The sequence below is a fragment of the Symphalangus syndactylus genome, chromosome 10, assembly GCF_028878055.3.
Source record: "Symphalangus syndactylus isolate Jambi chromosome 10, NHGRI_mSymSyn1-v2.1_pri, whole genome shotgun sequence".
Classification (NCBI taxonomy): Eukaryota; Metazoa; Chordata; class Mammalia; order Primates; family Hylobatidae; genus Symphalangus; species Symphalangus syndactylus.
The window spans coordinates 89,795,328-89,807,385 of record NC_072432.2 but is presented as its reverse complement, the minus strand read 5'-3'; the positions used below and the strand labels follow the sequence as shown (position 1 = coordinate 89,807,385).

At 43.9% G+C, this 12,058-nt stretch overlaps 1 protein-coding gene across 17 annotated transcripts in view; it reads right to left on the bottom strand.

Annotated features, from left to right (window-relative positions):
* CERS5 (ceramide synthase 5) overlaps positions 1 to 12,058 on the bottom strand; it is a 39,291-nt gene that overhangs the window by 941 nt on the left and 26,292 nt on the right. For 7 of the 17 annotated variants that reach the window (XM_063610595.1, XM_063610596.1, XM_055294926.2 and 4 more), the window contains 6 exons: positions 11,424 to 11,481; positions 7,940 to 7,990; positions 7,089 to 7,181; positions 5,293 to 5,421; positions 5,084 to 5,190; positions 4,104 to 4,260 (listed from right to left, as the gene is read on the bottom strand). In XM_063610595.1, coding sequence (XP_063466665.1) covers positions 4,104 to 4,260; positions 5,084 to 5,190; positions 5,293 to 5,421; positions 7,089 to 7,181; positions 7,940 to 7,990; positions 11,424 to 11,481 — 595 coding nt within the window. Of the gene's footprint in view, positions 1 to 1,967; positions 2,609 to 2,746; positions 3,617 to 4,103; positions 4,261 to 4,783; positions 4,903 to 5,083; positions 5,216 to 5,292; positions 5,422 to 7,088; positions 7,182 to 7,939; positions 7,991 to 11,423; positions 11,482 to 12,058 lie in introns of those variants that run through there. The other 10 variants (XM_063610597.1, XM_063610600.1, XM_063610603.1 and 7 more) reach the window with 7 other exon arrangements.

Sequence of the window (12,058 nt, the reverse complement as noted above, 5' to 3'; positions counted from 1 at the left end):
AGAGAACTGTAAGACACACCTAAGCTCAGAGACCCAGGTGTGGGCACTGTGTTCCCAGTCTGGTCTGCTTTCTGATGACATCTAACTCAAGGTATTGTCTGGACTATGGCTACAGTTGTGACTGTGCTTTGCCTGCTGTCTGTCTAGCTTTCTCCCTTGTCATCTCCAATTCTGTTCTCTGTGGAATTTTTTTTTTTTTTTTTTTTTTGAGACGGAGTCTTGCTCTGTCACCCAGGCTGGAGTGCAGTGGCGCAATCTCGGCTCACTGCAAGCTCCGCCTCCCGGGTTCACGCCATTCTCCTGCCTCAGCCTCTCCGAGTAGCTGGGACTACAGGCGCCCACCACCACGCCCGGCTGATTTTTTGTATTTTTAGTAGAGACGGGGTTTCACCGTGGTCTCGATCTCCTGACCTCGTGATCCGCCCGCCTCGGCCTCCCAAAGTGCTGGGATTACAAGCGTGAGCCACCACGCCCAGCCTTCTCTGTGGAATTGAAGCTACTTTGGTAGAGGAGTGTGTCTTTCAGGACCGGCCTAAGAGAACTGACATCATTCACTGAGACCTGGTTTAGGTTTCAGACACCCTTTCTCTTCTTCCACTTCAAAGAACAGGGAAGGCCAACATGAACAATACATATGACTGTCAGCAATGCTTCTATCTTCTGGTGGTTGTGGACAATGCATTTATTCATATTGGTTATGATGTTTTGCTTTATCCCCAAAGCTGATCCATAACAGGCCTTTTTTAGTAGTTTCCCACTCCTGGGCTCAACTACCACTATCCTATGACACTGTTTTCCAATCTTCTTCCCTTTCCGAATAGCAGGATCACTTCTCTTGTGAAACTTCAGCATCCCCGGCGGGGCGCGGTGGCTCACGCCTGTAATCCCAGCACTTTGGGAGGCCGAGGCAGGCGGATCACAAGGTCAGGAGTTTGAGACCAGCCTGAGCAACATGGAGAAACCCTGTCTCTACTAAAAATACAAAAATTAGCCGGGCATGGTGGCGTGCGCCTGTAATCCCAGCTACTCAGGAGGCTGAGGCAGGAGAACCTCTTGAACCCGGGAGGCGGAGGTTGCAGTGAGCTGAGATAGGGCCACTGCACTCAAGCCTGGGCAAGAGTGAGACTCTGTCTCAAAAAAAAAAAAACTTCAGCATCCCCAAGATAGTGAAAAACACAAATGCATTGGCAGTCAATGAGAAAAGAATCCCAGTTCTAATCATGCTACCATCTGTGAATGCTTATTAACCTGGGCTTTTTTGTTTTGTATTTTCAAATGAAGCATCTGGATTACAGCAGCATTTCCTAATCTAAACTATCCTGCATATCAAGCAAAGTATTTCAATTTCTCCACCATGAGCCAGGCACAGTGGCTTACACCTAATAATCCTAGCACTTTGGGAGGCTGAGGGAGGAGGACAGCTTGAGCCCGAGTTTGAGACCAGCCTGGACAACATGGCGAGAGCCCTGTCTCTACAAAAAATAAAAAATGACAACATTAGTTGGGCATGGTGACATGCACCTGTAGTCCTAGCTACTTGGGAGGCTGAAGCAGGAGGATCTCTTGAGCCCAGGAGGTCGAGGCTGCAGTGAGCCATGATTGTGCCACTGTACTCCAGCCTGGGCAATGGAGCAAAACCTTGTCTCTAAAAAAAAAGGGCTGGGCATGGTGGCTCACACCTGTAATCCCAGCACTTTGGGAGGCTGAGGTGGGCGGATCACCTGAGTTCGGGAGTTTGAGACCAGCCAGACCAACATGGAGAAACCCCGTCTCTACTAAAAATACAAAAAAATTAGCCAGGCGTGGTGGCACATGCCTGTAATCCCAGCTACTCAGGAGGCTGAGGCAGGAGAATCTCTTGAACCGGGGAGGCAGAGGTTGTGGTGAGCCAAGATCGCACCATTGCACTCCAGCCTGGGCAACAAGAGCGAAACTCTGTCTCAAAAATAAATAAATAAATAAAAATTAAAAAAAAAAATCTCCACCCTGGACTCTAAAAGTAAAGAACAGAAACCCAGTGAGACCTGTGTCGGACTTCTGACCTCCAGAACTGAAGGATGATAAATGTGGTTTAAGTAAAGGAGAGAAGGAAGTGAAAAGGAACACAGCTGTAACAACTGTTGCCAAGAAGTTGAGCATTTGCTTTGGATCAGCTCCTTGAACTTGTGTTGGATGGGTCTTCTACAGTTGATTATAGCTGTTGACCTCTGAACTCAAGATGACTGATTACCTGACCTTTAGGAAATTTCCACTAGAGGGCAGAGTGTCTCTAGATTTGAGGTAAACAGAGCCTCAAGAAAAACAAAAAAAAAGTAGACTCAATTCTTGCCTCAGTTTAGGAAAAAATCTGGCAACTGCAGCTCTAGTAAATAATGGCCCTGAAAAGTCAGGAGAGAGGGCATGCTCTGAGACAAACACAAGGGAACAGAAAGGAGAGCAGGAGGAAAGAGAACCACACTCAGATGGACATGCCTCACTGAATACTAGAAGCACAGATACACTTACATGCAAGAGATGAAACTGTCCAGCTCCCGCCAGGCACAGAAAAAAGGAAGGAGGTGAGGAAAGAGTGGAGAGTACAAGGTATAATCCTTCCTGGACAGGTCACCTAGTCAGGAAAGAAAAGCAGGAGAGAACAGAGATGTCCAGTAGCTACAGCAAGATGCACAGGCACACTGAGCAAGTTCTGAGCCAATGGCAGCTATAAGGAATAATGATACAGAAAATCATCCATATCAAGGCCACATTCCATCACTTGGTCCCTAGTGTCAGTACCTGCTCAAGCAGAGCCCCCCCCGCCTGGGATTCTGTATTCCTTTAGGCTGAAAGCCCTACCCTTCGACTAACTACAGCCTGACTGCTTCAAAACTTGCAAAGTTCAATTATGAGTTTATCATTAAGTGGCACCCTTCTTTGGCTCTTGGCATAAGATGGGTATTTGAAACACTACACACCCATTCACTTAGGACACTTGCCTCATACACTAGTGGGGTGAGGTGGGTATTTAGTTCCTTATATAAACCATATCTTGAATATCACAGCATGGTCATCTTGTGGTGGCTTGTGAACTGCCACACACCACTTCTAGGCAACTTAACAATCTGCTTTTATACAGTTTATACGGCTCTGCATATGATTTCCTTTGAAAAGGGCCCCATGTCAAAAAGAAAAATATGAAATCCACTGAGGCAGGTAGGTAAGAGATAGGAAATGGTTGAGGCCATCTCTGAAAAAACTCTTAACCCTATCATCCTTTACCAAAAGCCATTCCTAAGGGACAGGAAGAAGGCAGAGCTTTCCTCTTGAATCTAAGTCACATCTTAAAAGGTAAAACAGGCAGGCCAGGTGCGGCGGTTCACGCCTGTGATCCCAGCACTTTGAGAGGCCGAGGTGGGCAGATCACAAGGTCAGGAGTTAGAGACCAGCCTGGCCAACATAGTGAAACCCCGTTTCTATTAAGAATACAAAAATTAGCCAGGCATGGTGGCACACGCTTGTAATCCCAGCTACTAGGGAGGCTGAGGCAGGAGAATCGCTTGAACCCAGGAGGTGGAGGTTGTGGTGAGCCAAGATCCTGCCATTGCACTCCGGCCTGGGCAACAGAGCGAGATTCCATCTCAAAAAAAAAAAAAAAAAAAAAAAAAGGTAAAACAGGCTTGGTGTGGTGGCTCACACCTGTAATTCCATTGCTTTGGGAAGCCGTGGTGGGAGGACTGCTTGAGGCCAGTAGTTGGACATTGGCCTGGGTAACATAGTGACACCCTATCTACAAAAAATAAGAAAATTAGCCAGGCGTGGTGGTGCACACCTATAGTCCCAGCTACTTGGGAGGCTGCAGTGGGAGAATCCCTTAAGCCCAGGTTTGAGGCTGCAGTGAGCCATGATCATGCCACTGAACTCCAGCCTGGGTGACAGAGCAAGACCTTGTCTCTAAAATAAAAAAGGCAAAACATTCACCAAAGAGGTGAATACTTTGGACCCTTAGGCTTTTTGCTTGGCCTGCTTGAGTAGATGGGGCTCACCAGGTTTGATGCAGAGAGAATGTCTGTTGAGTAATCCCTATCTTCCATACCCCAAAGAAAGAAGCCATCTTTCATCCTCACCTTTCCCCTGATCAAGGCTTTCAAAGCAATCCGTGCAATTAGGTAGGACCAGATGACATGCAGAACCTGTAGGGTCAGCAGCAGGCCATTGAGGAGCCACCATGAAGCATAAGGCCCGATTATCTCCCAACTCTCAAAGAGGGTCGTGTTCAGAATCCTAGAAAAGGGAGGCCAATAGTCAGATTCTAGAGTGAAAGCTCAGCAGACAGGGATGAAGCTGAGTCCTGGGGATGCAGAGCCCTGTGTGTTTTCCTACCAGCCCTTTTATCAGCTGAAGTTCCAGGGGCCATCATCCACAGTAAGAAAGTAAACAAAGGGAGGAGCCTGTTGTGTTTTCTATCCTTAGGGACAGAGAAAGATATATAAATCTTAGGAACTGATAGATTAAGTCACATTATGAATCACTTCAAATATGCAGAGTTTCACGAAATTAGGACAGCAGTGGGACTCTAATCCTAGGAATGACTCAGCTCCTCAGGCACATATAGGATAGGACAGTAGGTAGCTGATTCCCATAAAGCAGTGAATGTAGAAGTGAAAGGAGACAGGGAGAGAGAGGAGAGGGAGAGAGAGAAAGGGAGTGTGTGTGTGTGTGTGTTAGGGTTGGGACCAGAGCAGGAACACAAGCAAGAAGGGCCTGAGAATTGTATCAACAGCGCAAAAGAAGTCAAAGGAATTACTTAGGCATAAAATGAGGACTGTTCCTCAGAGATGAGTCAGTCCTGAGAAGCCAACCAAGTTGGGTACTCTGAGTCTGGATCCGACCTTGCTAGAAATACGGTGTGAGGCAGCAGAGGTCCTATGAGAGTCCACAAAAAGTCAGCACAGACCAAGGTAAAAGCAGGGCAATAGGGTTCTTGTGTTCTATTGGCAAAAGTAGAATAGAATAGAACAGAAAAACTGAATGGGCAAAATGAGAATTGGCAAAAAGGTTATCATTAGGCTCACACCTACCACAACTCTGCAGCCTTACCACTTACCAGAATGGATAGATTCCTAGTCGCGTAACCATAAAAACAGCACTGAAGATCACAAAAAGGGTGTCACAGAGCCGCTGATACTTGGCATAATTGGCCAGCTTGGCTGCCTGGAGAAAGGAAGAAAGAATTGAGCTGGGGAGAAAGTCAGTCCTCACATAGGAAGAAAAGAAGAGAAGAAGAAGATGGAGAAAGAGAGATTGGGTTTTTACCTCCAACAAGAAGTCTGAGACATCATGTAGACACATGATCAGAGTTCCCACTCGAACCATATTGTTGATGTAGGAGAAGGAGATAAGCCCAATGGTGACCAAGTGATGCACAAACATGATCAGGAAGTCCTAGGAAGGAATGGAAATAGAAGAGGGAGGTAAAAGCTGGGCCGTAGAAACACCAGCCGACTCAATGTCTTGCATTATTCTCTGAGACTCTTACCCCACCCCATATAGAATAGTTTCCATTGGCCAGGCACGGTGGCTCACGCCTGTAATCCCAGCACTTTGGGAGGGCAAGGTGGTCGGATCACTTGAGGTCAGGAGTTCGAGACCAGCCTGGCCAACATGGGGAAGCCCCCATATCTACTAAAAATACAAAAATAAGCCAGGCTTGGTGGCGCATGCCTGTAATCCCAGCTACTCGGGAGGCTGAGGCAGAAGAATTGCTCACACCTGGGAGGCAGAGGTTGCAGTGAGCTGAGATCGCACCACTGCACTCCAGCCTGGGCGACAGAGTGAGACTCCATCTCGAAAAAAAAAAAAAAAAAAAAAAAAAAGTTTCCATTCTGCTTCGACTCTCCCTTGGCTACCTTGCATTTAACTGAACGCTCCCTACATCAGTGACTGACCCATACTCCATGTTAATGCAGCTCAAAGGCCAGAAAGTAAAAATTTCCTTTGCTAACTGCAGAATACGTATAGCATGGATGCTAAGCTGACACTTGGGGATAACATCCCAGTAAGACATACAAGCCTTAGAGTTCCCTGCGATTCTATGACTCTTCTGCTTTAATGAGAGAAACGTCAACCACAGGGACCTAATAGAAGGGAAAGGTTTGTGGCTCTAATTTCCTCTTGGGTTCAAATGTCAAGTTAGACCTGGGGAAGTCTCTAAATACTTGAGTTATCAGACACATCTATTAAATACTTCTCAGTTTATTATTTTTAAAACTTAAATATGTATTTCAAACTTTCTTATATGTATCACAATTAAAATAAAATTTTAATAAAGTGACCTGTGTCTTCTGACCATAGGAGAGTAAAAGGCATAAAAATTGAGTATCAAGTTTCTATGTTAGATAACACTAACAACCTGGGTAAGTTTTAATTCATTCCCATCAATGCTAACCCTGGTTTTCTTCATCAAAGATAACCCTGAGTTAGTGACAGATTAGGGTTAGAGCTGCTAGAACCACATTATTTCAGGTAGACACTAATAAAAAGGTAAAGATTCTGCCTTTTCTATTGGGTTGTATAAAACTTAAGGCATTTCCAACTCTGTCACTATCTGGGCAAGTCAGCTCACTTCTCTCAATCTTTGCTTCCTAAACAATAGCAGGAAGAGAGCAAAACCCCTTCCAATTGACTTTCTTTGAGTAAGTGGGGTAACCAGAAAGGGAGAACAGAGAGAGCAAGGGTCCCTAATGCCATATGAAAGCCATATCCAGCTTTTCTGGAATCAGATTTTTTTTCTGAATAAGCATTGCTATCTCTCAATTCTGACTAGTTTCCTGAGCTTTAGATACATAAGATGCTTAAAGAAGAATACGGAAAAAAGTATGCTTCTTAGCTGGTTAATTGTTCTCATCCTGGGGCTTCCCTGAATGTCTTAAATATACTTCATCATTAATTCAGTCTCATTTCTGGGAACATTACAACAAGCTAAGAGTCCATCAAACCCAGTTTCTCCTTTTGCAGTCTCAGGGAAGATAATACATCATAATGGCAGTCATGGAAGCTGCTAGAAAGGAGGATGCAATAAGTTGGGGAATTGAGGGAGCCAACGTCCTTACCTTTCTTTTAATGTCTGTAAACTGAGAAAACATAAGGGACCAATAGAAGGCCAATTCCATGATATAATAGTAATAAAGCCCACTTGAAAGAGGCTGGAAGAGAGAAAGAAGTAGTTAGATTACCGGCTAGTCAAAGGTGCATTCCATCTCTCCAACTTTTTCTGCCTTGGAGGACCAATACCCCAAATTATTAGACATCTCTCCTCCCCATTATCTGCCAAGATATGCAATAGCTAACAGACTTTGGATTGCTGTAGAGACTTAAGCCTCTTCCCTTGCTCCTCTGCACACACATCAACTCTCATCTTGCAGAGATGAGATACAGTTAACACATACTGTAACACAATCAAATCAATATGTCTAGGATTCTGGGCAATTAGTGCTTTTCACAGGATTAAATACACATAGGCCTTCTCTTCCACCCCTTTGGCAGTTCCTTGACATATTTCTAGTATAGGTTACAACCAAGATGCTCTTGCTGGGATTCCAAGTTACCTTTGATACAAAAAAGACATCTGAACCAGAAAGTACCTCATTAAATACCAGAAACCTGCTTTTCTTTTAGCCCAATTAGGGGGAATACAATGGGGAAAATCAGAACAAAAAACTCACTGGATTTCATTGCTATGGGGGCCTCAGGAATAGATACCTCATATGACTCTTAGCAGTGGAAAAATTTAAAAAATAAAAATAAAAAATAAGATACCCTGAATATGACTTAAAGGGACTCAGTCCCTAATCCCTCAATCCCAAGGAAATGCACCATCTGTCCTGGGGACTGGCAAAGGACCCTCACTCACTCCACCTTATACACATTCAAGACCCCTATCCTGAAACGACTCAGATCCTACCTGAAATGGATAGTTATGCCAGCACTGTCGGATGTCCCAGAACCAAGGTGACTAAGAGAAAACAGATAATCCACGTCAGTCCTCAAGATTCTCACCTGGCTTCAAGATCTACCTCATATAATCCCCTTCTCTCTAGGCCGGGGCAAAAGAGAGACAGGAAAGCCCCCGAACAGATTTTAGGGCTCCCTAAAGGATCAATAAATAGCTAGACTGTTCTTCTACAACAGAGTGTTATAAATAGAAAAACAATGCTTTGAGGAAAATAAGAACAGTGAGAGCTTTAGTATAGTTTTAGGAAATATCACTACCTGGAATATATATACAGGAAGACGATTCATTTGATAACCAAGAAAGATATCTCCATGCCACGTTCAGAAGTCAAAAGTAATAATCTCTAATGGAATAATGATTATGTCCTTTAAGGAGTTTGTCTACATCATCTTTGCTGCTGGATTTCTTATTAAATTGTTCATAATATTGTCTTATTATCCTTTCAATGACTATAGGATCTGTAGTGATAACCCTTTCCATATTGATAATTCATATTTCCTTTTTTTTGTTGGAGTTTGTCAATTTTAATCAAACCTTTCAAAGAATGAACTTTTGGCTTTATTAATTTTATCCATGGCCAGGCACAGTAGCTCACACCTGTTAATCCCAGCACTTTGGGAGTCTGAGGTGGGTGGATTGCTTGAGCCCAGGAGTTCAAGACCAACTTGGGAAACAGAGTGAAACCCTGTCTCTACAAAAAATACAAAAATTAGCCCGGTGTGGTTGTGCACATGCCTGTAGTCCCAAGTTTCTTGGGAGGCTGAGGTGGTAGCATCGCCTGAGCCTGGGAAGTTGAGGCTGCAGTGAGCTGTGATCACGCAACTGCACTTCAGCCTGGGTGACAGAGTAAGACCCTGTCTTTAAAAAACAAAACAAAACAAAACAGGCCAGGCGTGGTGGCTCACACCTGTAATCCCAGCACTTTGGGAGGTCGAGGTGGGAGGATCACCTGAGGTTAGGAGTTCGAGATTAGCCCGGCAACATGATGAAAATCTGTCTCTACCAAAAATACAAAAATTAGCTGGGCCTGGTGGTGTACTCCTGTAGTCCCAGCTACTCGGAAGGCTGAAGCAGGAGAATCACTTGGACCCAGGAGGCAGAGGTTGCAGTGAGCCGAGATTGCACCACTGCACTCCAGCCTGGGAGACAGAGCGAGACTCTGTCTCAGACAAACAAACAAAAACCCCACAAATGTATCCATTGTTTATCTAATGCCTATTTCATTAATTTCCACTTACTTACTTTATTATCATTTTTTAGAAATGGGGTCTCACTATAGAGACTGGATCTTGCCATCTTGCCCAAGCTGATCTCGAACTCCTGGGCTTAAGTGATCCTCCCACCTCAGCCTCCCAAAGTGAGGGTAGTACAGGGGTGAGCCACCATGCCTGGCCAATTTCTGCTTATTTTTTATTATTTCCTTCCTGTAACCTATTTTGCTTATCTGTTTCAAGAACCTAAAGCAGAAATTTAGATCAACTTTAAAGCTTTCTTTTGTAATATAAACATTTAAAGCTATAAATTTCCCTCTAAGTATGTTTTATCTGTATCCCAGAAATTTTGATATGATTTTTAGCATGATTCAATTAAAAATATTTTCTTATTTCTCTTGTGATTTTTTATTTGATCCACAGGTTATTGAGAAGAGTTGTTTAACTTCCAAATTTTTTTTTTTTTTTTGGAGACAGAGTCTCGCTCTGTCACCCAGGCTGGAGTGAAATGGCGTGATTTTGGCTCATTGCAACCTCTGCCTCCCGGGTTCAAGCGATTCTCGTGCCTCAGCCTCCCCAGCAGTTGGGATTACAGGCACGTGCCACCATGCCCAGCTAATTTTTTGTATTTTTAGTAGAGATAGAGTTTTGCCCTGTTGCCCAGGCCGGTCTTGAACTCCTGAGCTCAGGCAACCCACCCGCCTCAGCCTCCCAGAGTGCTAGGATTACAGGTGTGAGCAACTGCATGCAGGCGACTTCCAAATATTTTCCATGTCTCTCATTAAAATTGACTTCTAATTTAATTCCATTATGGTCAGAGAACACATTCTTTAAGATTTCAATATTTTGAAATTTCCTGAGACTTATTTTATGGCCCAGCATTAGTTTATCTTTCTACATGCACTTGAAAATTATATGTATTCTTCAGCTGTTGGTGTAGTGTTTTATAAATGTCAATAAGGTAAAACTGGTTGATCATGTCATTCATATCTTTTACATCCTTAGTGATTTTTTTTTTTTTTTTTTGCCTAGGGTTTAGGTCAATTACTGAGAGAAAAGTATTAAAATCTTCAAATACAACTGTATAGTTGTCTAGTCTCTTCCTTTAGTTCTGCCAGTTTTTTTGTCTGTAATATTTTGAAAATACAATGATATCATTTAGAGAGAAACAGTATGGTATGGGGGAAAAAACATGAACTCAAGAATCAAAAAGCCTGAAATTCTTCTTCCTTCTTTTTCTGAGGCAGAGTCTTGCTCTGTCACCCAGGCTGGAATGTAGTGGCTCCATCACGGCTCACTGCAGCCTTGACCTCCTGGGCTCAAGCGATTCTCCTACCTTAGCCTCTTGAGTAGCTGGGACTACAGGTACACGCCACCACGCCAGGCTAATTTTTGTAGCTTTTTGTAGAGACGGGGTTATCACCATGTTGCCCAGGTTGGTCTCGAACTCATGGGCTCAAATGATCTGCCCATCTTGGCCTCCCAAAGTGTTAAAATTACAGGTGTGAGCCACCGTGCCCGGCCCCCTGAAATTCTTCTTTGACTCTGACAATTAACTAAAAAGTAGGAATAATACCTGTTTCACCCACTTTAAAGGGTTTATTCCATTTCTCCTCTTTCAGTTTTTGTCAAGTGCTTTGTAAACCATTAAGTATTATGCTGATTTAGTTATTACTAGTAATTATTAGTATCTTCTAGGGGAGAAGCAGTAAAGTTATAAAGTTCCTGAAGTCAGGCCCCAGACAGAAGACAATCTATTAGGATATAAACCTGAGCTGTGGGCATCACAGAGGAAGAAAAGTTGGGGGAAATATAAAGATCTAAAGGTATTTAGGCCAGGCTCAGTGGCTCATGCCTGAAATCCCAGCACTTTGGGAGGCCAAGGAGGGTGGATCACCTGAGGTCAGGAGTTCAAGACCAGCCTGGCCAACATGGTGAAACCCCGTCTCTACTAAAAATACAAAAATTAGCCAGGTATGGTGATGTGCACCTGTAGTCCCAGCTACTCGGGAGGCTGAGGCCAAAGAATCTCTTGAACCCAAGAGGCAGAGGTTGCAAGTGAGCTGAGATTCCACAACTGCACTCCAGCCTGGGTGGCAGAGCGAGACTCTGTCTCAAAAAAAAAAAAAAAAAAAAAAAGATCTAAAGGTATTTAACTCTTACTTCTAGAGATCTAGGCATGATTAGAACCCAACAGAGGACTAGAGAAAGTTCAGACTCACCGACCAGAGAAATCTAATTCCATAGCAGAATATACATAAATAAAAGGTGAATCTCCACCTGGGTGGGCAAAGAGTAGAGGTTAGACAAATGTCCACTCAAACCAAAGCCTCTGAGGCTACAGAAGTCAAGATAGCAAATTTGGGGATAAGAGAGTTATGGTGAGAAAGAGGATCAATTCCTAGAATAGGGGCAACTACTGTCACTTAAAAACCCAAAGACAGGGGCCAGGAGTGGTGGCTCACACCTGTAATCCCAGCACTTTGGGAGGCCAAGGCGGGTGCATCACCAGGTCAAGAGATCGAGACCATCCTGGCCAACATAGTGAAACCTTGTCTCTAAGAATACAAAAATTAGCTGGGCATGGTGGTGTGCACCTGTAGTCCCAGCTACTCAGGAGGCTGAGGCAGGAGAGTCGCTTGAACATGGGAGGCGGAGGTTGCAGTGAGCAGAGATTGTGCCACTACACTCCAGTCTGGCGACAGAGTGAAACTCCGTCTCAAAAAAAAAAAAAAAAAAAAAAAAGCCAAAGCAGCGTCATCTTCCATTAGGAAAATATTAGGCTCTATCATCAGACTCCCTAGCATTTTTCTTTACATGACAATTACTAATACAGTGCTCAGAGGATAATAAGAAA